Here is a 22073-nt window from a genome sequence, read left to right as displayed (position 1 = left end):
GCCACTGGCACATCCCATTGTGCAGCATGTACTGCCCTTCTCCACAGCTGTTAGAAGCAAATGCAGTATTCACAGACAAGCTGGCAAGACCTCTCAAATACATATGGCTCTACAACAACTGTGGGGGAGTTGTATGAGAATCAGTATCAGAAGAACTAATCCTGTAGCAATGACAGCAAATACAGAAAAAACTTTAAAAAGTTTCAATAGTATACTATATTCAGCGACAGACTCAACTATAGATCTTGGACATAAAAATTTTATTTATTTATTTATTTCTTCTTCTTATTTTTTTGAGACCGAGTCTCACTGTGTTGCCCAGGCTGGAGTGCAGTGGTGAGATCCTGACTCGCTGCAACCTCTGCCTCCTGGGTTCAAGTGATTCTCCTGCCTCAGCTTCCCGAGTAGCTGGGAGCACAGGTGCCACCACCATGCCCAGCTAATTTTTGTATTTTTAGTAGAGATGGGGTTTCACCATACTGGCCAGGCTGGTCTCGAACTCCTGACCTTGTGACCCGCCCACCTCAGCCTCCCAAAGTGCTAGGATTACAGGCGTGAGCCACCACGCCCGGCTAGATATAAAAATTTAAACATTAAAATAAAGAAGAAGCCAGGCACTTTGGGAGGCCAAGGTGGGAGGATTACTTGAGTCGGGAGTTCTAGGCCAACCTGGGTAATAGAGTAAGATCCTATCTCTTAAAAAAAAAAAAAAAAAAATTAAGTAGTCAGGCATAGTGTTGTGTGCCTGTAGTCCCAGCTACTCAGGAGGCTAAGGTGGGAAGATCGCTTGAGCCCAGGAGGTCAAAGCTGCAGTGAGCTGTGATTGCCCTACTGCACTCCAGCCTGGGCAATGTAGTCTCAAAAATAAATTAATAAGTAATATAAAATAAATAATATAAAATAAAGAAGAAAGCATAGATGGTGTCAAACGGTAGAATAAACATGGCTAAAGAGTGATCAGTCAATTAGTAACCAAAGGCATTTTCTGAGAATGAGGATAAAAAGAACAAATAGACATTGAGGATAAATCCAAATCTTCTCACATCCAGTTAAGGGAAATTCCAGAAAGACAGTAAAAACAATGGAAGAAGGCAACTGCTCAAAAAAATAACAGAAATAAATTTCTCATAGCTGAAGAGCTAGTATGTATGGAAAACAAAACAAAAACAAATGCTAAGCATATAATGGTGACATTTTACGATAGCAAGGCTAAAAACAAAATCCTAAGAGTCTTCAAGTAAGAAGAAACATTACATGCAAAGAAAAAATTATTTGATGTCAGATATTTCATTGGAAACAATGAAGCAATTTTTTTTGAAAATCTGAGGGAAAATGATTAGGAACACAATTCACTCCCAGTCAAACTAATCATGTACAGGTGCAAAATAAATACATTTCCTGATATGTAACAATACAGAAAGTATATCACTCTCAAATCCTATCTAAAAGAATTATTAGTAAAGTTATTATAGCCAAAAAAAAATATAGCTTACATAAATTTTTAAAAATAAATACATACTTGGGAGTAGGAGCTAAATAAAAGCACCAGTACAAGTTTCGATTGGTATAGATAATCACAATTGGAAAGCAAAATCTCAATTTTTCATAAGAAAGGTAGCAAGGAAGGGAGCAGAACAGAGGTTCTTGTCTTATGGTAAGATGTTGGTAGAAAAATATAAAATTAAAAACTTGCATTACAGATTTCAGGTCAATAATTAAAAGACTAAAAAGATTATATTTAACTTCCTAACTCTTAAAGGAATAAACCTATTATAGAAAACAATTTGATCTAAACAAAACAGGGAGAAAAGAAAAAAAAAAGCAAGAACATAGACAACACAAAATATCAGAAATAAGTTTAAACATATTAGCAATTAGAATAAATGTGAATGGGTTAAATGTGCATATTGCAAAGTAGAGACAGGTCGATAACAACAACAAAAAACCATTACCAAATACTTACATGTCAGGCACTGTATTAAGCACTGGAATGGGTGCACAAGACAGACATGATCAATTTAAGGTCTATAGGGAAAAGGTCTTAAACAAATAATGACAGACCCAGCACAGTAACTCAAAAATATTTGTCTGTGTGTGAATGTGTTAGATACTGGAAAAACAATGGAGACCAAAATAGATATGGGCATTACCCTCAAAAATCAAGTAGTCTATGGATACAAAAACAAACAAATACTGATAAACAATGTTCATTTACTCAAATTTTATCCTTTATTTGCTAGGTGCTGGGGATATAATGGTTAAAAATTAATCACAGGGATAAATATTATTAAGCAAACATATAGCATAAAATGAGACTTTACAACAAGGTCCTTGAACCTGAACTTCTTTGTGGCACAATAGGAAGGATGAGAAGAAGCTAACAAAAAGGGAAGGAAAAGACCATTCCTGTCAGAAGGAACAGCACAAAGGTAGCTGGGGATTGCTTAGCATATTTTGAAGGATCAGAGAGATCAGTGTTTAGTACCCAGACAATTAAGGGGAAAGCGGTGGAGAGATAAAGATCTTTCTGGTCGCTTTTCATTGCAATGATAAGCCATTAAAGAGACTTAAGCAAGAAGAGTAAAACGATCTGATCTGTTTTCAGAATATCACGTTAGCCACTATGTAGAGAAAGCAGGCATCAGAAGACCCCATGGCGGACTACTGCAGAACTCCAAGAGAGCTGGTGGCTTAAATTAGGGTAGTTTTACAACTGGTAGGAAAAAAAAAAGCGAATGGATATGAAAAGACTTTATTAGGAAATAAAATCAATAAGTTTTGGTGACTGTACTATGAAGTCAAGAGTATTTGGAAAAGGAAAACAACACATTAGAGATGATTCATGGGTTTTTTTTTTTGGATATGAGCAACTGGGTCAGCACTTGAACCACTTGCAGCAGGAGAAAAACTATGAAATGATCAACTAAGTTAAAGACTACCAATAGGCTCTCTCTCTGGATAACGAGTGGCTGGATAACATGGAATCGGGCAAGATGGCACTTCCCAAGAACGCTCCTAGGAATGCCTTGGTGATGGCAGAGATCTTGAAGGATATGGATGAATCACAGCCTACAAACCAAAGGTTATAAATCAGATTTTGGAATTTGCTTTCCGAAATGTGACTACAATTCTGGATGATGCAAAAATTTATTTGAGCCATGCTAAGAAACCTCATGTTGATGCAGATCATATGAGACTGGCAATCCAGTGTCGTGCTGATCTTTTACCTCTCTTCCCCCAAGAGGTTTCTTACTGGATGTTGCAAGGCAGAAAAATCAAACCCCTTTGCCACTGATTAAGCCATATGCAGGACCTAGACTCCCACCTGATAGATACTGCTTAACAGCTCCAAACTATAGGCTGAAGTCCTTAATTAAAAAGGGACCTAACCAAGGGAGGCTAGTTCCACCATTAACTGTTGGTGCTGTTAGTAGCAAACCTACCACTCCTACTATAGTGACCCCACAAACAGTGTCTGTCCTAAAAAAAGTTTCAACTCCAATGTCAGTGACAAGCCAAAAATTTAACAGTGCAGATTCCACCTTCTCAGTCCACACCTGTCAAACCAGTTCCTGCAACAACTGCAGTTCAAAATGTTCCAACTAATCCCTCAATGACTGGGCCCAAAAATATTCTTATTACCACCAATATGGTTTCGTCATAGAACACAGCCAATGAAGCAAACCCACTGAAGAGAAAAACAGGAAGATGATGATGACAATGATACTACGTAAGGAATTATAGTCTAGTCTAGATGCATTTCAAAAGGAAAGCTGGTTTTGAGCCCAACATACTGAACTAGAATATTCTAGATCTTCTCGTTTTACCTTAAAAGACTGTAGTATTTTTCATATTAGTTAAAACTGTTAGATCTCTTTAGTAAACATACAAAATGTGCTTTTCATTAGGCTTCAATTACAAACAGTTAAGTACTTGTTTCTTAATAGTTTCATTAATGTTGAGTCCTTATATGGCAATTCTGTTTTTGAGACACTTTTCTGCCTTCTATCACTGACAGCAGCACCTAAGTTTCAGGTTCTACAGCCTGGTCAGCAGATTTATCTTTTACAGCATAATTTCTAATCTACATTTAAATACTACTTTATTTTATAAGGTAATATAGCCACTTTTGTTGTCACTAGCTTTTTTATTTTTACCAAATCTCTCAATTTAGGAAACATTTTTGGAAAGAGTGGATTTAGAGGAGAGATTCTAAATCCATTTTGAATGTATTTGTTTCCTGGCCTTCCTTAATTCCCCAACTGAACTCCCTTTCTAAATCCCATTCATTTTCTGCACCTACCCCATAGGCTTGTTTCTCTCTATTGTTCTTAAATGTAAAAGGCCATACCTGGAATTTAAAAAATATCATTCCTGGTAATACAGCTCAGTGTCATTTTCATTTTTTAAAACATTCTCTACATGCCTAATGTTTTGTGATTCACTTTAACCTGATGGTTTGCATTTGCTGTTTTTCACTCTATGTCAGAACAGTTGGGTTCTACTCCTTAGTTTTTATGCCTGTTGAGCTTTCTGTGCTTTTGACAGGTAGTTTTGGGTCAGTTACAGTTTTAGTCTTGTATTTCAAGTTGATAACTCTAACATATTTCACATTTCTAAATTTAACAGAGATGCTATAGGTTAAAATTTCTTTTGATAAGTAATTACACTGGACCTAGGCAAAACCAATGAAGAACAAGTGTTTTCTTCCTTCCCTTTTACCACATACATATATGTTTTGATCATTGCTGCTTAAGTCCTCCAATTGGTATAATTCAGATTACATTTTTAGCTAGTTGCTGAGGATATCACATATAAGATGGGATCAAACCTGAAAGTAAGACACTAATGGTTCTCCATCCTCTAAAAGGCCAACAAAGAAAACAAACTAGTGTGACGTGATGTGACTTGCATTTATGTGCACTCTGCATTGGTTTCCCAATAATACTGTAATATTGCTGAACACTTTCCCTGTTTTCCTCTTATACAAATCTTAAAGTCATACTGGGAAAGATGGCAAAGCTTTTGAGAAAATAAACATACTTGTTTTATTTTTCTTAAGTTCAACATATATTTGCAGACTTTTGTAAAATAGATGTTCATATCATAATTTAGAATTTATAGCCAACGATCCTCAAACAGAATTTTCATCTTAGGATAGTGCTTGATATATCTAAGAAAAAGTCCAGTAACAGAGAAGAAATGTCTCAAATGTCTCATCAGTTTTAGAGTTTTTTGATACTAGGGAAAGGTAATAGAAAAACAGGTAAAATGTATAAAAATAGACCTGATCAACTTCATAGGAGATAAATATTTGTTATATAACATAGGATATCATTACTTGAATGTTCTCAGGGAGGCAGCAAGTCAAAAGGCCTAGGTTCTAGTCCTAGCTCCATCATTCACCAACTGTGTGACCTTACTTCACCTCTTAGCCTTGCTCTCAATAGTAGTAGGAAAATAACACCTACCCTGCCTACCTCACAGGGCTGTTGTAAGGGTTCGATTGGTATACGTGAAAGTTCTTTCAAAACTGTACAATACTATATGACTATAAGGAAATACTAATGTATTTGTTCCAAGGTTATTAATAATAATTTGAGCTTAAAAGAAAAAAGACTACCGAATGGTAAAAAACAACTGAAAAAAGTCAATTAAATTTGGGAACATGGCAATCACTGATCGTAGTAAGAATACAGTCTAACAATAGCATTAATAAGGAAAACAATTTGCAAGAGACTGAGTCATACAAGTGCTGTGCAACAGTGGGCTGGCTAAGCTGTACCAAAGGAGCTGTACGAGAAGGTCCACGAGGATATGGACAGAAAGTATGAGAATTTCTATTTATATTTTGTCTGACAAGTAAAACAATTAAGTTATAATAATATTTACTATCTGAATTAACATTGCCTCCCTCACAGACTGGAAAAGCTACCCTGAGGTAAGAGAAAAAAATGTCATAAAGTCAAAGGGTTAACAGTGGCACCCGCACTCCTACTTCTGCAGCTGTCATGTGACAAAGTTGTGCAGTTCAAATGTGCTGGGTTAAGTGGAATTACAGATTATATCGTTTTAACTAAATTAACCCTCAACCTAGCTTAAAAAGATTACAAAGAACTCTAGGCCCTGAGGCTAATACTAATAATAAAAGCACACATTAACAAAGAGAAAATGGCAAGGCAAACACATCATCTGCTTTTTTAGCATAAGCACTTCAACGGCTACATTTTAGTGCAAAAAAGAAAATCACTAACAATCTAATAAGATCTAACAAAGCCCCTTAAATTCAAAATTATCAAGACTATTTTTAATATGGATTTGTATACATTCATTAGATAATATAGTATTAATAATTTTTTTGGTGGGGCATGGTGGCTTATGGCTATAACCCTAGCACTTTGGGCAGCTGAGGCAGGTGGATTGCTTGAGACCAGGAGTTCCAGACCACCCTGAGCAACACGGCAAGACCCTCATCTCTATAAAAAATAAAGAAAAATTAGCTGGGCTTGGGGCACACACCTGTAGTCCCAGCTACTTGGCAGGCTGAGGTGGGAGGATCATTTGAGCCCAGGATGTCAGAGCTGCAGTGAGCTGTGATCATGCCACTGCGTTCTAGCCTGAGCAACAAAGTGAGACCCTGTCTCAAAATAAATAAATTTTTTTGAATTAAACATATTATTTACTATTTAGATCCTCTTTACATTGTTTTATAATGTGCACAGTATATTGCTGTAGTAGAACATGTATATAACATATAAACAAATGAACAAAAATATATTGACAATATGTGCTCAAAAATATTTTACTGATAGGGCATATAATTAAAGTATGGAGACCCACTAGAAAAGTATATAAGAAATAAAGATGGAACAATGAGTACTGGGAAGAGGAAGTGAAAAAGACAGGGCATGGAGGACCAGGGATATTTGTGTGTTGCCTTGTTTCTAAGATAGGAGAGCTTAAAGGTAAAGCTCTTAAACATTAACCTGCTTGGTAAAAATGTAGATTCCAAACCTCACCCCTCTTCCATTTTGATTCAGCCAGCCTGGAATTATGTTCAGAAATTTGCATGTGATGCCAGTGGAACAACCTTAAATGAAAACTGGCCTAGAACAAGGTTTAAATGCCACTAGGAAGATTCCCCAAGAAAAGAACTGGTCCAACATGGGGCAATGTCCATGTGAGATTCCATGGTGAACAGAGGAGAAGGGATACAGGGAGAGAGGAGCAACTGGCCTTTATTAAGAGCAGACACATTGCCTCCATTACAGAAGAGATGGGTGCAACAGCTTACAAAAGAAATGTAGAGTTGGTGATGACAAGTCCGGGGAATTCGCCATGGAAACAAATATGCTCCTTTACTAGGATTAGTATAGAAACAGAAAAAACAAACAAACAAACAAAAGAAATGTCTCCATTTTTATTTGAAAGAATTCATATTAAAATGAAGCACTTATAGTGTCTCGTTTTATTTTTCTTAAATGCAGACTTTCATTTACCAACAAGGTAAGAATTCATCCAGAGTATTTTTATTTTCAATTTAATTCTTTTCAATCTGGAAATTACCTCATTCATTGTAGTTTTAATGGCACTCAAAATATTTTAAACAATAAGGTTTATTTTCTTGCCTTATTTCTTCACATATTCATTGGCACAACTCTGAAAAAACTAAGTCATAAAAATAGAAGGTTGCTGATTACATGGTGATTACAGCAGCTGGGTAACCATGTACTAATGCTACATAAGGCAGCAGTTAATTGAGAGACTAAAGTTACTTAGAGTACAAATGGAAGTTTAAAATGTGAAATCTGTTGGTTTTAGATCAAAGAGATTTTTTCTTCACTAATCATACTTCCAATTATTTTGATTTCTGATATGAGATATATTTAAGACTTCATAAGAAAAAAAATACAATGTGTATAATTTTGTCAAATCGTGGGAATTAATCAGTGGAAGTTAGATTAGCAAATTCACTTCTTTAGTTAAAAAAACACACACACACACACACACAACAAATCAAGGCTTGAGCCTACTTGCCCTCTCTTTAATTTTATGCAACCCTTTATTTTGAGGCTTTAAAATTTAGAACCTGTTTTTAGACATAAAAATTTTGTTATTTTAAATATGTTTTAATCAACTTGTGACTTCAATAAACTTATTTAAAGAAAAACTTTTCTATTTATAAAGGTAATACATGTTGCTTCAAAAAATATTTCAGAAAATACTGAATAGTATAAATAATACGAAAGCACCCATAATTTCATCACTCAGAGTACATTATGGTTAAGATGTCTGTGTATGGCCTTCCAAACCTTTAAAAAAATGAACATACATATATATGTATGTGTGTGTATATGTTTCTAATAAGAAAAATCAAAATATTACACACATACAGACAACATATGTTGTTTAATTTTGGAATTCTCAGTTTACCTTTTTTCCATACAATGATGTTATTCATGTCAAAACAGACCATATCTTCATTTTTAACAGACACTAAGTATGCTGATATAAGGACACAATGTAATCCCCTATCAAAGGGCATGCAGGTATTAGTTAACTTTTAAGAGTGGTAGGTTCACGAAAAAGAAAGGGGATGTTTAAATCTTATGTTCAAATAGGTTTCTTCTCTTACAAAGCTAGCACACAGGCCGGGGGCGGTGGCTCATGCCTGTAACCCAGCACTTTGGGAGGCCAAGGTGGGCGGATCACCTGAGGTCGGGAGTTCGGGACCAGCCTGACCAACATGGAGAAATGCCGTTTCTACTAAAAATACAAAAATTAGCCAGACGTGGTGGCACATGCCTGTAATCCCAGCTACTAGGGAGGCTGAGGCAGGAGAATCACTTGAACCCAGGAGGCAGAAGTTGCGGTGAGCCGAGATCACGCCATTGCACTCCAGCTTGGGCAACGAGTGAAACTCCATCTCAAAAAAAAAAAACAAAAAAAAAGCTCGCACACAGATCTAGACTAAGACTAAGAGATTGCCTTACTGTTGGTTTATGAGATAAAATTAGTTTTAAAATTAACTAGTTCGTTTTTATTATTTATCATTATCTGATAATATATGACTTTTATAATTTCAATGAAATAATCACAAATTATGATAATTGGTTTAAATAAACACATACCCATATATAAATTGGCAGTAATTTCTAGAGTGATAAAGAGTTGATGAAAAGTTCCTAACAATTTCATATACATACTCAAAGTAGTCATGTGCTAAATAAAAGCATACATTTAGATTAGCTGAGTAAAAAGTACTGAATGTATATTTTAAGCATATTATACTTCAGAATCACATTTTCAACCTAGATAAAGTTGCGAAGCTGGAAACACAATGCTTCTAACATTCTGAGGTACCGTGTCATTGAAAAATTGTCCTTGCTGTTTTGAATCTGCTTTTGGAAGGCAATGGGTATAAAAATAAAGGATTATCAGAAAGTTACTTCCATTAGGAACACTAAACACTTAGCATGTACAAACAGCAAGTTTGAAAATCAATTAAGTCATTAGGGAAATGCAAATTAAAACCAAAATGAAATACTACTTAACAACCACTAAAATGGGTATACTGAAAAAGACAGTAACAATGGTTGGTGAGGATACTAAGAAACGGGAAGCCTCACATATTTCTGATGATAAAGTAAAATGGTACAATTTTGAAAAACAGCTTGGTAATTTCTTAAAAACATAAATATAAACTTACCATACAACCCAGTGGTTCCACTCCTAGGAATCTACTCAAGAGAAATAAAAACATATGTCTACACAAAAATTTGTATGTGAATGTTCACAGCAGCATTAATCATAATAGGCAAACATGGGAAACAACCTAAATGTCCATCAACTGATGAATGGAAACAATATATGGCATATCCTTAAAATGGAATATTATTCAACAATAAAAAGGAACAAAATACTGATATATCCTACAATATGAAGAACTTCAAAAATGTTACACAAAGAGCCAGAAACCAAAGATTACATACTATATAATTCTATTAAGATAAAATGTCCAGAAAAAGTGGCAAGATTAACTTTCTAACAATCACCACCACTATCATCATTTATTGAGTATCAATATATTCCAGTATTTTGTATCTTAAAAGCTTACTGGCAGACGTCAACATCAGTGACTATCCTTGACTTATACGTCAACATTTTACTTGATATAGTTTTAACCAAAAAAAAAAAAAAAAAAAAAAAAAAACAAACTTCTAAGTTCACTAGGACTTATCTAGTTTATACACAGGTTAAATGCTTTAAAAAAATATCTCTCTGGCTCCCTGACTTTGGTACATTTTAATTCTCAGTATCTCCACTCAAAATGGGCAAGGTAGAAGAAAACTGTCAAATTCTGTAGTATAGCAACTAATGATGAAAGCATAATTAACAAAATACTTTAAAGAAATATGTATATTCCAGTGATCCACGAATAACCAAGAGTTGTCTATGAAAAACAAGATTCATTCTAATTTCTCTCAACTTCTTTAATACAGAAGATATTTTGTCTGAAGGACTAGAGTAGTAAGAATTGATATATACTAGCCTACTAATAGCATACATCTTTGAGAAAGTTTATTTTCTTCTAAACTAGAATGTGTCTTGCCAACAGAATGACATTCTGTTTTTAGTGTAGTGTTTAGAGGTTTTCTGGTGACTGACAGGATTTTAAAGACCTGGAACTATATCTGAATTGTAAGGTTAAGAACTAAAAAAAAAGGGCTGGGTGCGGTGGTTCACACCTGTAATCCAGCACTTTGGGAGGCCAAGGCAGGTGGATCACTTGAGGTCAGGAGTTTGAGACCAGCCTGGCACACATGGAGAAACCCCGTCTCTACTAAAAATACAAAAAATTAGCCAGGTGTGGTGGCAGGTGCCTGTAATCCCAGCTACTCAGGAGGCGCAGGCTATAGAATCTCTTGAACCCGGGAAGTGGGGGTTGCAGTGAGCCAAGATCGCGCCATTGCATTCTAGCCTGGGCAACAAGAGTGAAATTCCATCTCAAAAAGAAGAAAAAACAAAAATTAGCCAGGAGTGACGGTGCGTGCCTTTATTTCCAGAAACTCAGGAGGCTGAGGCACGAGAATCACTTGAACCTGGGAGGCAGAGGTTGCAGTGAGCCAAGATTTTGCCACTGCACTACAGCCTGGACAGAATGATACTCTTGTCTCAAAAAAAGAAAAAAAAATGAGTTTAAACAAGATTAAGAAAATGTGAATGGCTTTCCTGAGCCAGGACACTAACAAAATAATACTTAGCCCAGGAAAGAGATATTTTGTAAAATAAAATGTTTGCAAGCTTTTTTGCAGATTGGTTAACTATGTGCATTTTAAACTATAATACTGCAATTAAAAAGATAAAGTAGGAAATCTTAAAAGATATATTCTAACACTGTAATTGGAAAACTCCTAAGAAAAGATGTTAAAAATCAAGAAAGATGTTAAGTGAGCTTCTGTAACTGTACCAACCTTAACTGCAAAACTGATGAAGACCTAAGGTATTCAAAATGGAATGCACATGATCTCAGGGAGGGGCATAAAAATCCACTGAGGTGCTTGTTAGACTCACAGAAATATCACAAGAATTTTTCTGACAGTAAAAACTTAGGAGAAGAATACATAAGGACCTTGGTCAAAAGAGATTTTTGTAAACAGGATAATTTCCTATCAAATGGAATCATTTCAGTTTATCAAGAATGCCTGTAAGTTTGACTTTAGTTCTTCACAAGTATATATGGTGTATACCAATAACAAAATTTCACTAATTTGCTAGCATCCACTATCATTAAATTAATGCATTCTTAATTACCTTAAACCTAAAGAAGCTTTTTTATTGAATTAAGGTATTGATAATGGTTGTGCTGTTGGAAATAAGCCCCACAGTGAATGGCAGCAGGTACAATTTAGATCAGAAGTATTAATGCAGTAGAGGAAATCTGACAATTTTTTAAAGAGCTGAAGAAATTTGGATGTTTTAGAGTTATAAGAACTAAGAATAAAATATGGGGCATAAATTCAGGAATAAATCATAATACATTCCAAAGCTTTTGCTGTTTCAACACTTTCAAAGAAACAGTTAAAGAAGGTTTAATTCTAACATTACCGTTGAAGCAGATGGTGGATCTGATGACTGCCCTTGACGGTTCCTTGTGTGCTGGTTTAACCCACTGGGATTTGAAGACGGTGTTGTAGGAAGCTGGGTACTGGCTGCAGGTTGCTGAGATGACTTTACTTTGTGGCTCTTATTTGAGCCATCCAATCTGCTACTTCTCTCTATGGCAATCAGGTCACGAATTTTTTGCAGCTGCTCCACTGAAGCTTTTTTAGGAAAGATGAGATGTGTTTCTCCCTGGAATTTACAAAATTAGAAAAAATGTGAACCTTTGCTTTATGCAGTATTCTTTTGTGCGCGCGCGCGCACACACACACACACACACACACACACACACACACACACACACAGAGAGAGAGAGAAACGTATAATGAAACCAATAGTATAGAATGTATGTTTCTAAAATCATACTGTTTTCTTACCATCGTGGTTCTTTTTAAATACAGTCTAAGGTAAATAATGCCTAAACATAAACCAGAAAATAAAAAAAAAATTATCTCCTTTTTGGCATTTAATCCTTAGCCTATTTAATGTAATTCAAAGGACTTTCAGGAAAAAATATTTGATCTTCTAGAAACAGTAAGTCAGGAGGCCTCATAAGGGTTGCAAAAATGCATATTCCTATCCTCTCTGCAATAGTATATGATACTACTATTCTCTATGAAATTCCCTATGAAATAATAATGACAATAGAGATACAGCCACACAAAAGAATCCAGGGTCACATAAAACCAACAAGAAGTTATCTAACAACCCTTGAATCTTGTTAATCTGAGTCTTTAAAGAATAGCTACATGATTAGAAGTCTGTGTATGGAGTCCACTAATTTTTCCAAGATAACAAAAAGTACACCCTGATAGTCAATCCAAAACTATGAATGGGTAACAGTAATAGGAAGGTAATCCGAACAAAACAAAAGAAATAAAAATCATGTATTTCAGTAGTGATTCATTTAAAGAATACCTATAAATATGCTAAGAATGCTTTAAAATAAAATGCTACAACAAATTCTATAATGTAAAGCAGTAAATTACAAAACAAGAAAAAAGGTGAAATGAAATGACAATGTATTTGATCAAATTTCCAGGTATTGAAAAGAAACAATGTTAAAAACAGTAATTTCTCCAACTGCAAACGAGATAAAAAGTTGCAGCTGGGCATGGTGGCTCACACCTGTAATCCCAGCACTTTGGGAGGCCCACATGGGCAGATTACCTGAGGTCAGGGGTTCGAGACCAGCCTGGTCAACATGGCAAAACCCTGTCTCTACCAAAAATACAAAAATGAGCCGGGCGTGGTGGCGGGTGCCTGTAATCCCAGCTACTTGGGAGGCTGAGGCAGGAGAACTGCTTGAACCTGGGAGGCAGAGGTTGCAGAGAGCCGAGATCGCGCCACTGCACTCCAGCCTAGGCGACAGAGCAGACTCAGTCTCAAAAAAAAACAACAAAAAAAGGTTGCAACAGCATGCAGTACACAGACCTGCAGATCATGAGGATTTAAACGCCAAAATCGACAATATTACTGTATTTCCCTGGTGATGGCAGACCTACAGGAATCAACTGAACAAGCCATTATTCAATGACATGAAAGTCAATTCCATCTGAATCCTTTCTAAAAAGCTGGACTAGACCAGCAAGCTCCATGTGTGATTCATAATTGCTATAAAAAAGACAACTACAATGTATTGTCTTTGCGTGTTCTAAGTACTGTGCTAGGCGTTTTTTTCTTTGAGGCAGGGTCTCCCTCTGTCACCCAGGCTGGAGTGCAGTGGAATGATCAAAGCTATAACCTCAAACTCTTGGGCTCAAGCGATCTTCCATCCTCAGCCTCCCAGTAGCTAGGACTACAGGTGCATGCCACCACACCTGGATGATTTTTTTTATTTTTTAGAGAGACAGGGGTCTCACTCTTTTGCCCAGGCTGGTCTCAAACTCCTAACCTCAAATGATCCTCCCACCTCAGCCTCCCAAAGCAAAATGCTGGGCGTTTTAAATACATTATCTCAAGTAATACAACTACCCTAAAAAGTAGGTATTAGATTAATACCTTTTTTTTTTTTGGAGATGCAGTTTTGCTCGTTGCCGTCTGGAGTGCAGTGGTGCCATCTCGGCTCACTGCAACTTCCGCCTCCCAGGTTCAAGCAATTCTCCTGCCTCAGTCTCCCGAGTAGCTGGGATTACAGGCATGCGCCACCACGCCCGGCTAATTTTTGTATTTTTTAGTAGAGACAGGGTTTCACCACGTTGGTCAGGCTGGTCTCAAACTCCTGACCTCAGGTGATCCACCCACCACAGCCTCCCAAAGTGCTGGGATTATAGGCGTGAGCCACCATGCCCGGCCAATACTCACTTATATGAAAACACAAAGGCTCAGGGAAGTTAACCTGCTTGAAGCCACAGAACAACTGGCAGAGCAGGGATTCAGACTCCACGACCTTAATCGTTATGCTATAAATGAATCCATCTTCAACTGAACAGAGACTGAAACCCATGAGCTTGCACAAATAGTTGAAGGGAATGAGCAGAGAACATCTGTACAACTGTAATGATTAGATGACTGGCACAAATTGTAACACAACGACTTTTTCAACATTAGAAAGAATCTTCTCATATCTAGGAGGAGGCCTAGGAAGAGAAACCAGACATCTGGTTTAAAACCAAATATAAAGGCATCTGATCTCATACTGTTACTGGAACAGCACTGAGAAAGGCAAACAACTCCATGGACAGAGAAGGAAAAAGAGCATGACAGGTTATTTAGATGTAGGTCTCAGTCCACAACTCAGAGAGGGCCGCAGTAAGACAGATATGCTGCTCATGCCATGCTCCCTTCCCTTCAGTCTCTTTACAACCAGTCCTAAAAGAAGATATAATTATGGCCAAAGTGTCTGTATCAAAAAATTTAACCAACAGCCCTGTTATTTTCATAAATGGACAAAATTATAAGCTTAATGCACTAGATGTAATAATATTTTAAGAAATCAAAAAGAGGCCAGGGGCAGCCAGCACTTTGGGAGACTGAGGCGGGCAAATCAAGAGGTCAGGAGTTTGAGACCAGCCTGACCAACATGGTAAAACCTCGTCTCTACCAAAAATACAAAAATTGGCTGGGCACAGTGGCAGGCGCCTATAATCCCAATACTTGGGAGGCTGAGGCAGGAGAATTGCTTGAACCCAGGAGGCAGAGGTTGCAGTGAGCCGAGATCATGCTACTGCACTCCAGCCTGGGTGACAGAACTAGACTCTGTCTCAAAAAAAAAAAAAAAAAAAAAATCAAAAAGAATTCTAGTATTTACCAAATTTATTTCTCAAGGCATTTTTGTTGAGACAATTCTTATCACAGGATATTTAGCAAAACTGACCCTGACCACTAAATGCTGAAAATATCGTCCAGTCAATAAAACAACCAAACTGCCCTAGCAAATTTCCCATGCTCATCTTCAACAGGTTGAAGAAAGAGGTGCAGGTGGAGGGGGCAGGTATGGCTCCTGGTGGAAAACTACTCCGCTGAGATAAACTGTAGGGTCACATATCCATTTGGATCCTAATCTTTTTCATTTCAATGTCACTCTCAGAAACTGTCATAAAAAAGAATGCAGCCTCAGAGACAAATGGGCCTAAAAGTATCCAGAATTTTAATATACAGTTGAAAATTATGGGATAAGTCTTAGGTTCATACTCCATTTTCAAAAGCCCACCATGCTGGGAAAATTAGATATCCATATGCAGAGGAATGAAACCAGACCCCATCTATATCTTACCATATACAAAAATCAAATCAAGATGGATTAGACGCTGGGCACGGTGGCTCACGCCTGTAATCCCAGCACTTTGGGGGGCTGAGGCAGGTGGATCAGCTTGAGGTAGGGAGTTGGAGACTAGCCTGGCTAACATGGTGAAACCCTGTCTCTACTAAAAATACAAAAATTAGTCGGGCGTGGTGGCAGGCACCTGTAATCCCAGCTACTCGGGAGGCTGAGGCAAGAGAATCACTTGAACCCCAGAGGCGGTGGTTGCAGTGAGCCAGGATCGCACCACTACACTCCAGCCTGGGTGACAGAGCAAGACTCCATCTCAAAAAAAAAAAAAAAAAAAAAAAAGATGGGCCTGTAATACCAGAACTTTTGGAGGCCGATGTGGGTGGATCACCTGAGGTCAGGAGTTCAATACCAGCCTGGCCAACACGGTGAAACCCTGTCTCTACTAAAAATACAAAAAAATTAGCTAGGCATGGTGGCGGACACCTGTAATCCCAGTTACTCGGGAGACTGAGGCAGGAGAATCACTTGAACCCGGCAGAGGCTGCAGTGAGCAGTGACTGTGCCACTGCACTCCAGCCTGGGCAACAAGAGGCGAAACTCCGTCTAAAAAAAAAAAAAAGATGGATTAGACACTTAAGTGTAAGACCTTAAAGTATAATCTTAAACTATAAGACTACTAGAAGAAAATATTGGGAAAACACTGCAGGAAATTGGTCTGGGCAAAGATTTCATGAGTAAGACTTTTTTTTTGAAGCGGAGTCTCACTCTGTCGCCCAGACTGGAGCGCAGTGGTGCGATCTTGGCTCACTGCAACCTCCATTCTCCTGCCTCAGCCTCCCAAGTAGCTGGGACTACAGGCGCCCGCCATCACGCCCGGCTAATTTTTTGTATTTTTAGTAGAGATGGGGTTTCACCGTGTTAGACATGGTCTCAATCTCCTGACCTCGTGATCCACCCACCTTGGCCTCCCAAAGTGCTGGGATTACAGGTGTGACCCACGGCACCCGGCCTCACGAGTAAGACTTTAAGAACACAGGCAACTAAAGCAAAAATTGACAAAAGGTATTACGTCAAATTAAAAAGCTTATGCACAGCAAAGAACAAACAATGTGAAGAGAAACTAGAAAGTGAAAGAAAATATGTGCAAACTATTCAAATGACAAGGGATTAAGAACCAGACTATAAAAGGAACTGAAACAACTTAATAGCAAAAAATAAATCTCATTTAAAAATGAGCAAAAGAGGCCAGCGCAGTGGCTCACACCTGTAATCCCAGCACTTTGGGAGACCAAGGTAGGCGGATCACTTGAGATCAGGAGTTCGAGACCAGTCTGGCCAACGTGGTGAAACCCCATCTCTACTAAAAATACAAAAGAATCAGCTGGGCATGGTGGCGTGCACCTGCAGTCCCAACTACTCAGGAGGCTGAGGCAGGAGAATCACTTGAACTTGAGAGGTGAAGTCTGCAGTAAGCCGAGATTGTGCCACTACACTCCAGCCTGGGCAACGAAGTGGGACTCCATTTCAAAAAATAATAAATAAAAATAAAAATGAGCAAAAGATCTGAATAGGCATTTCTCAAAGGAAGACATATAACTGGCTAAAGGGTATATGAAAAAATGCTCAACATCACTAATTATCAGAGAAATAAAAATCAAAATCACAATGAGATATTATCTTACTCCAGTTAAAATAGCTATTATCAAAAAGACAGAAAATAAATGCTGGCAAGGATGCAAAGAATCTTTATACATTGCTAGTGGGAATACAAATTAGTATGTAAACTAAGAAAAAGAGTATGAAGGTTCCTCAAAAAAACTAAAAATAGAACTACCATATGATCCAGTAATCCTACTGCTAGGCACATATCCAAAAAAGGGTAATCATTTTTTAATGATCTTTAATTTTTTTAAAAAAATTCTTATGCTTAATTTTTAAGCATTTTAAAATTTCTTTTATTTAATTCTATTTTTTTATTTCAATAGGTTTTTGGCGAAGGGGTTGGTATCTGGTTACATGGATAAGTTCTTTAGTGGTAATTTCTGAGGTTTTGATGCACTTATCACCCAACTAAACGTGTAGTCTTTTATCCCTCGCACCCTTCCCACTCTTCCCCTCTCCAAGTCCCCAAAGTCCACTGTATGATTCTTAGGCCTTTGCGTCCACATAGCTTAGCTCCCACTTGTAAGTGAGAACACGTAATGTTTGGTTTTCCATTCCTGAGTTACCTCACTGAGTTACCTCGCTAAGTGAGTTACCTCACTTAGAATAATGGTCTCCAATCCCATCCAGGTTGCTGCAAATGCCATTATTTCATTCTTTTTTATAGCTGAGTAGTATTCACAGCATTCCACTTTTTTGTTTGAGACAGAGTTTTGCTCTTGTCACACAAGTTGGAGTGCAATGGCATGATCTCAGCTCACTGCAACCTCCGCCTCCCGGGTTCTAGTGATTCTCCCCTCAACCTCCCGAGTAGCTGGGACTACAAGTGCCCGCCACCATGCCCAGCAAATTTTTGTATTTTTAGTAGAGATGTGGTTTCACCATGTTGGCCAGGGTGGTCTTGAACTCCTGACCTCGGGTGATCCACCCACATCAGCCTCCCAAAGAGCTAGGATTACAGCCATGAGCCACTACTGCCTGGCCTCCACATTTTCTTCATCCACTTGTTGACTGATGGATTGATTCCATATTTTTGCAATTGCAAACTGTGCTACTATAAACATGCGTGAACAAGTATCTTCTTCATATAATGACTTCTTTTCCTCTGGGTATATATCCAGTACAGGAATTGCTAGATAAATGGTAGATCTACTTTTAGTTCTTTAAGGACTCTCCACGCTATTTTCCACAGGGGTCATACTAGTTTACATTCCCACCAACAGTGTAAAAGTGTTCCCTTTTCACCAACATCTGTTATTTTTTGATTTTTTAATTATGGCCATTCTTGCAGGAGTAAGGTGGTGTCACACTGCTGTGGTTTTGATTTGCATTTCCCTGATAAAGATGTTGAACATTTTTTCATGTTTATTGGCCATTTGTATATCTTCTTTTGAGAACTGTCTATTCATGTCCTTAGACAACTTTTTGATGGGATTTTTTTTTCTTGCTGATTTGTTTGAGTTCCTTCTAGATTCTACATATCAGTCCTTTGTCGGATGCCTAGTTTGTGAAGATTTTCTCCCATTCTGTGGGTTGTCTGTTAACTCTGCTGATTATTTCTTTTGCTGTGCAGAAGCTTTTCAGTATAAGCTCCATCTATTTATCTTTGTTTTTATTGCATTTGTTTTTGGGTTCTTGGTCATGAAGTCTTCGTCTAAGCCAATGACTAGACCAGTTTTTCTGATGTTATCTTCCAGAATTTTTTATGGTTCCAGGTCTTAGATTTAAGTCTTTCATACAGCTCCAGTTGATTTTTGTATAAGGTAAGAGATGAGGATCCAGTTTCAATCTTCTACATGTGGCTTGCCAATTATCCTAGCACCACTGAATAGGTGTTCTTTTCCCACTGTTTTGTTTGCTTTGTTGAAGATCAGTTGGCTGTTAAGTATTTGGCTTTAATTTCTGAGTTCTTTATTCTATTCTATTGGTCTATGTGCCTATTTTTATGCCAGTACCATGCTGTTTTGTTGACTATAGTCTTGTAGTATAGTTTGAGGTCAAGTAATGTGATTTCTCCAGATTTGTTTTTTGGTTAGTCTTGTTTTGGCTACATAGGCTGCTTTTAAAAATTTTAGGACTGTTTTTTCTAGTTCTATGGAGAATGATGATGGTATTTTGATGGGAATTGCACTGAATTTGGAGATTGCTTTTGGTAGTATGGTCAATTTCACAATATCGATTCTACCCTTCCATGAGTATGGGATGTGTGTTGTCTATGATTTCCTTCAGCAATGTTTTGTAGTTTTCCTTATAGAGGTCTTTCATGTGGTTGGTTAGGTATATTCCTAAGTATTTTATTTTATTTTATTGCAGCAATTGTAAAAGGAGTTGAGGTCTTGATTCTCAGCTTGGTTGTTGTTGGTATAGAAATAGTGCTACTGGGTTGGGTACATTAATTTTGTATCCTGAAACTTTACTGAAGTTTCTAGAGTTTATCAGCTCTAGAAGCTTTTTGGATGAGTCTTTAGGGTTTTGCAGGTATATGATCATATCATCAGCAAACAGCAAGAGTTTATTCCTCTTTACCAATTTTGATGTTCTTTATTTCTTTCTCTTGTCTGACTGCTCTGGCTAGAACTTCCAGTACTATGTTGAATAGAAGTGATGAAAGTGGGCATCCTTGTCTTGTTCCAGTTCTCGGGGGAATGCTTTCTACTTTTCCCTGTTCAGTATACTGTTGGCTGTGAGTTTGTCATACACAGCTTTGACTACCTTAAGGTATGTCCCTTCTATGCCAATTTTGCAGACCTGTCTAGTGCCGTCAGTGAGTATTGAAGTCTCCACTGTTATTGTGTTGTTGTCTATCTCATTTATTAGGTCTATAGCAATTGTTTTATAAATTTGGGAGCTCCAGTGTTAGGTGCATACATATTTAGGACTGTAATATTTTCCTGTTGGACTAGTCCTTTGATCATTAAATAATGCCCCTCTTTGTCTTTTTTCTACTGTTGCTTTGAAGTCTGTTTTGTCTAAGAATAGTTACTCCTGCTGGCTTTTGGTTTTCATTTGCATGGAATATCTTTTTTCACCCTTTTACCTTAAGTTTATGTTAGTCTTTATTTATTAAGTGAGTCTCAGAGACAGAGAATACGTGGTTGGTAAATTCTTACTCATTCTGACATTCTGTGGAGCATTTAGGCCATTGACATTCAATGTTAGTACTGAGATGTGAGGTACTATTCTAGTGATCATGCTAGATATTGTGTGACTACTTTGTTTTTTTCATTATGTTATTTACTGTTTTATAGGTTCTGTGAGATTTACGCTTTAAGGAGGTTATAATTTGGTGTATTTCGAGGTTTTACTTCAAGATTTAGAGCTCCTTTTTAGCAGTTCTCGTAGTGCTAGCTTGGTAGTGGCAAATTCTCTTGGCATTGGTTTGTCTGAAAGACTATCTTTCCTTCATTTATGAAGCTTAGTTTTGCTGGATGCAAAATTCTTGGCTGACAATTATTTTGTATAAAGAGGCTAAAGATAGGACCCCAATCCCTTCTAGCTTGTAGGGTTTCTACTGAGAAATCTGCTGTTAATCTGATAGGTGTTCCTTTTTAGGTTATCTGATGCTTTTGCCTAAGGGCTTGTAAGATTATTTCCTTTGTCTTGACTTTAGATAACCTGAGGACTATGTGCCTAGGTGATGATCTTTTTGAGATGAATTTCCCCAGTGTTCTTTGAGCTTCTTGTATTTGGATATGTAAATCTCTAGGAAGGCCAGAGTTTTCCTCAATTATTCCCTCAAATATGTTTTCCAAACTTTTAGATGTATTTCCTTCCTCTGGAACACTAATTATTCTTGGGTTTGGTCGTTTAACATAATCCCAAACTTCCTTGGGGCTTTGATCATTTTTAAAATTCTTTTTCGTCTTTGTTGGATTGGGTTAATACGAAAGCCTTGTCTTTGAGCTCTGAAGTTCTCTTCTACTTGTTCAATTCCATTGTTGAAACTTTCCAATGTATTCTGCATTTCCCTAGGTGTGTTCTTCACTTCCAGAAGTTGTAATTGTTTTTTATTTATACTATTTATTTCTCTGGAGATTTTTTTCATCCATATCCTGTATCACTCTTTAAATTTCTTTAAGTTGGTATTCATCTTTCTCTGGTGTCTCCTTGGGTAACCTAATAATTGACCTTCCGAATTCTTTTTCTGGCAATTCAGAGATTTCTTCTTGGTTTGGATCCATTGCTACTATGCTAGTGTGATCTTTTGGGGATGTTAAAGAACCCTGTTTTGTGATACTACCAGAATTGTTTTTTGGGTTCCTCCTCATTTAGGTATAGACTATCTCAGAGGAAGGATCCGGGGCTCAAGGGCTGCTGTTCAGATTCTTTGGCTCCACGGGGTGCTCCCTTGATGTGGTGCTCTTCCCTTCCTCTAGGAATGGGGCTTCCTGAGAGCTGGACTGCAGTGATTGTTATTGCTCTTCTGGGTCTAGCAACCCAGTAGAGCTACTGGGCTCTGAACTGGTATTAGAGAGTGTCTGCAAAGAGTCCTGTGATGTGATCTGTCTTCAAGTCTCAGCCATAGATACCAGTA

General features: G+C 37.5%; 1 protein-coding gene and 1 pseudogene across 6 annotated transcripts in view; one reads left to right on the top strand and one right to left on the bottom strand.

Moving 5' to 3' along the window:
- Positions 1-22073, bottom strand: part of NGLY1 (N-glycanase 1) — a 64917-nt gene that overhangs the window by 32779 nt on the left and 10065 nt on the right. For all 6 annotated transcript variants that reach the window (XM_054483083.2, XM_054483080.2, XM_054483082.2 and 3 more), the window contains exon 3: positions 12109-12354. In XM_054483083.2, the coding sequence (XP_054339058.1) occupies positions 12109-12354 (246 nt within the window). The remainder of the gene's footprint in view (positions 1-12108; positions 12355-22073) is intronic.
- On the top strand, positions 2979-3734 carry LOC129034181 (transcription initiation factor TFIID subunit 9B-like; annotated as a pseudogene).

Source organism: Pongo pygmaeus, chromosome 2 (assembly GCF_028885625.2).
Source record: "Pongo pygmaeus isolate AG05252 chromosome 2, NHGRI_mPonPyg2-v2.0_pri, whole genome shotgun sequence".
Taxonomy (NCBI): Eukaryota; Metazoa; Chordata; class Mammalia; order Primates; family Hominidae; genus Pongo; species Pongo pygmaeus.
Note: the sequence above shows the minus strand (reverse complement) of the source record. Positions and strands in the feature narration are given on the sequence as shown.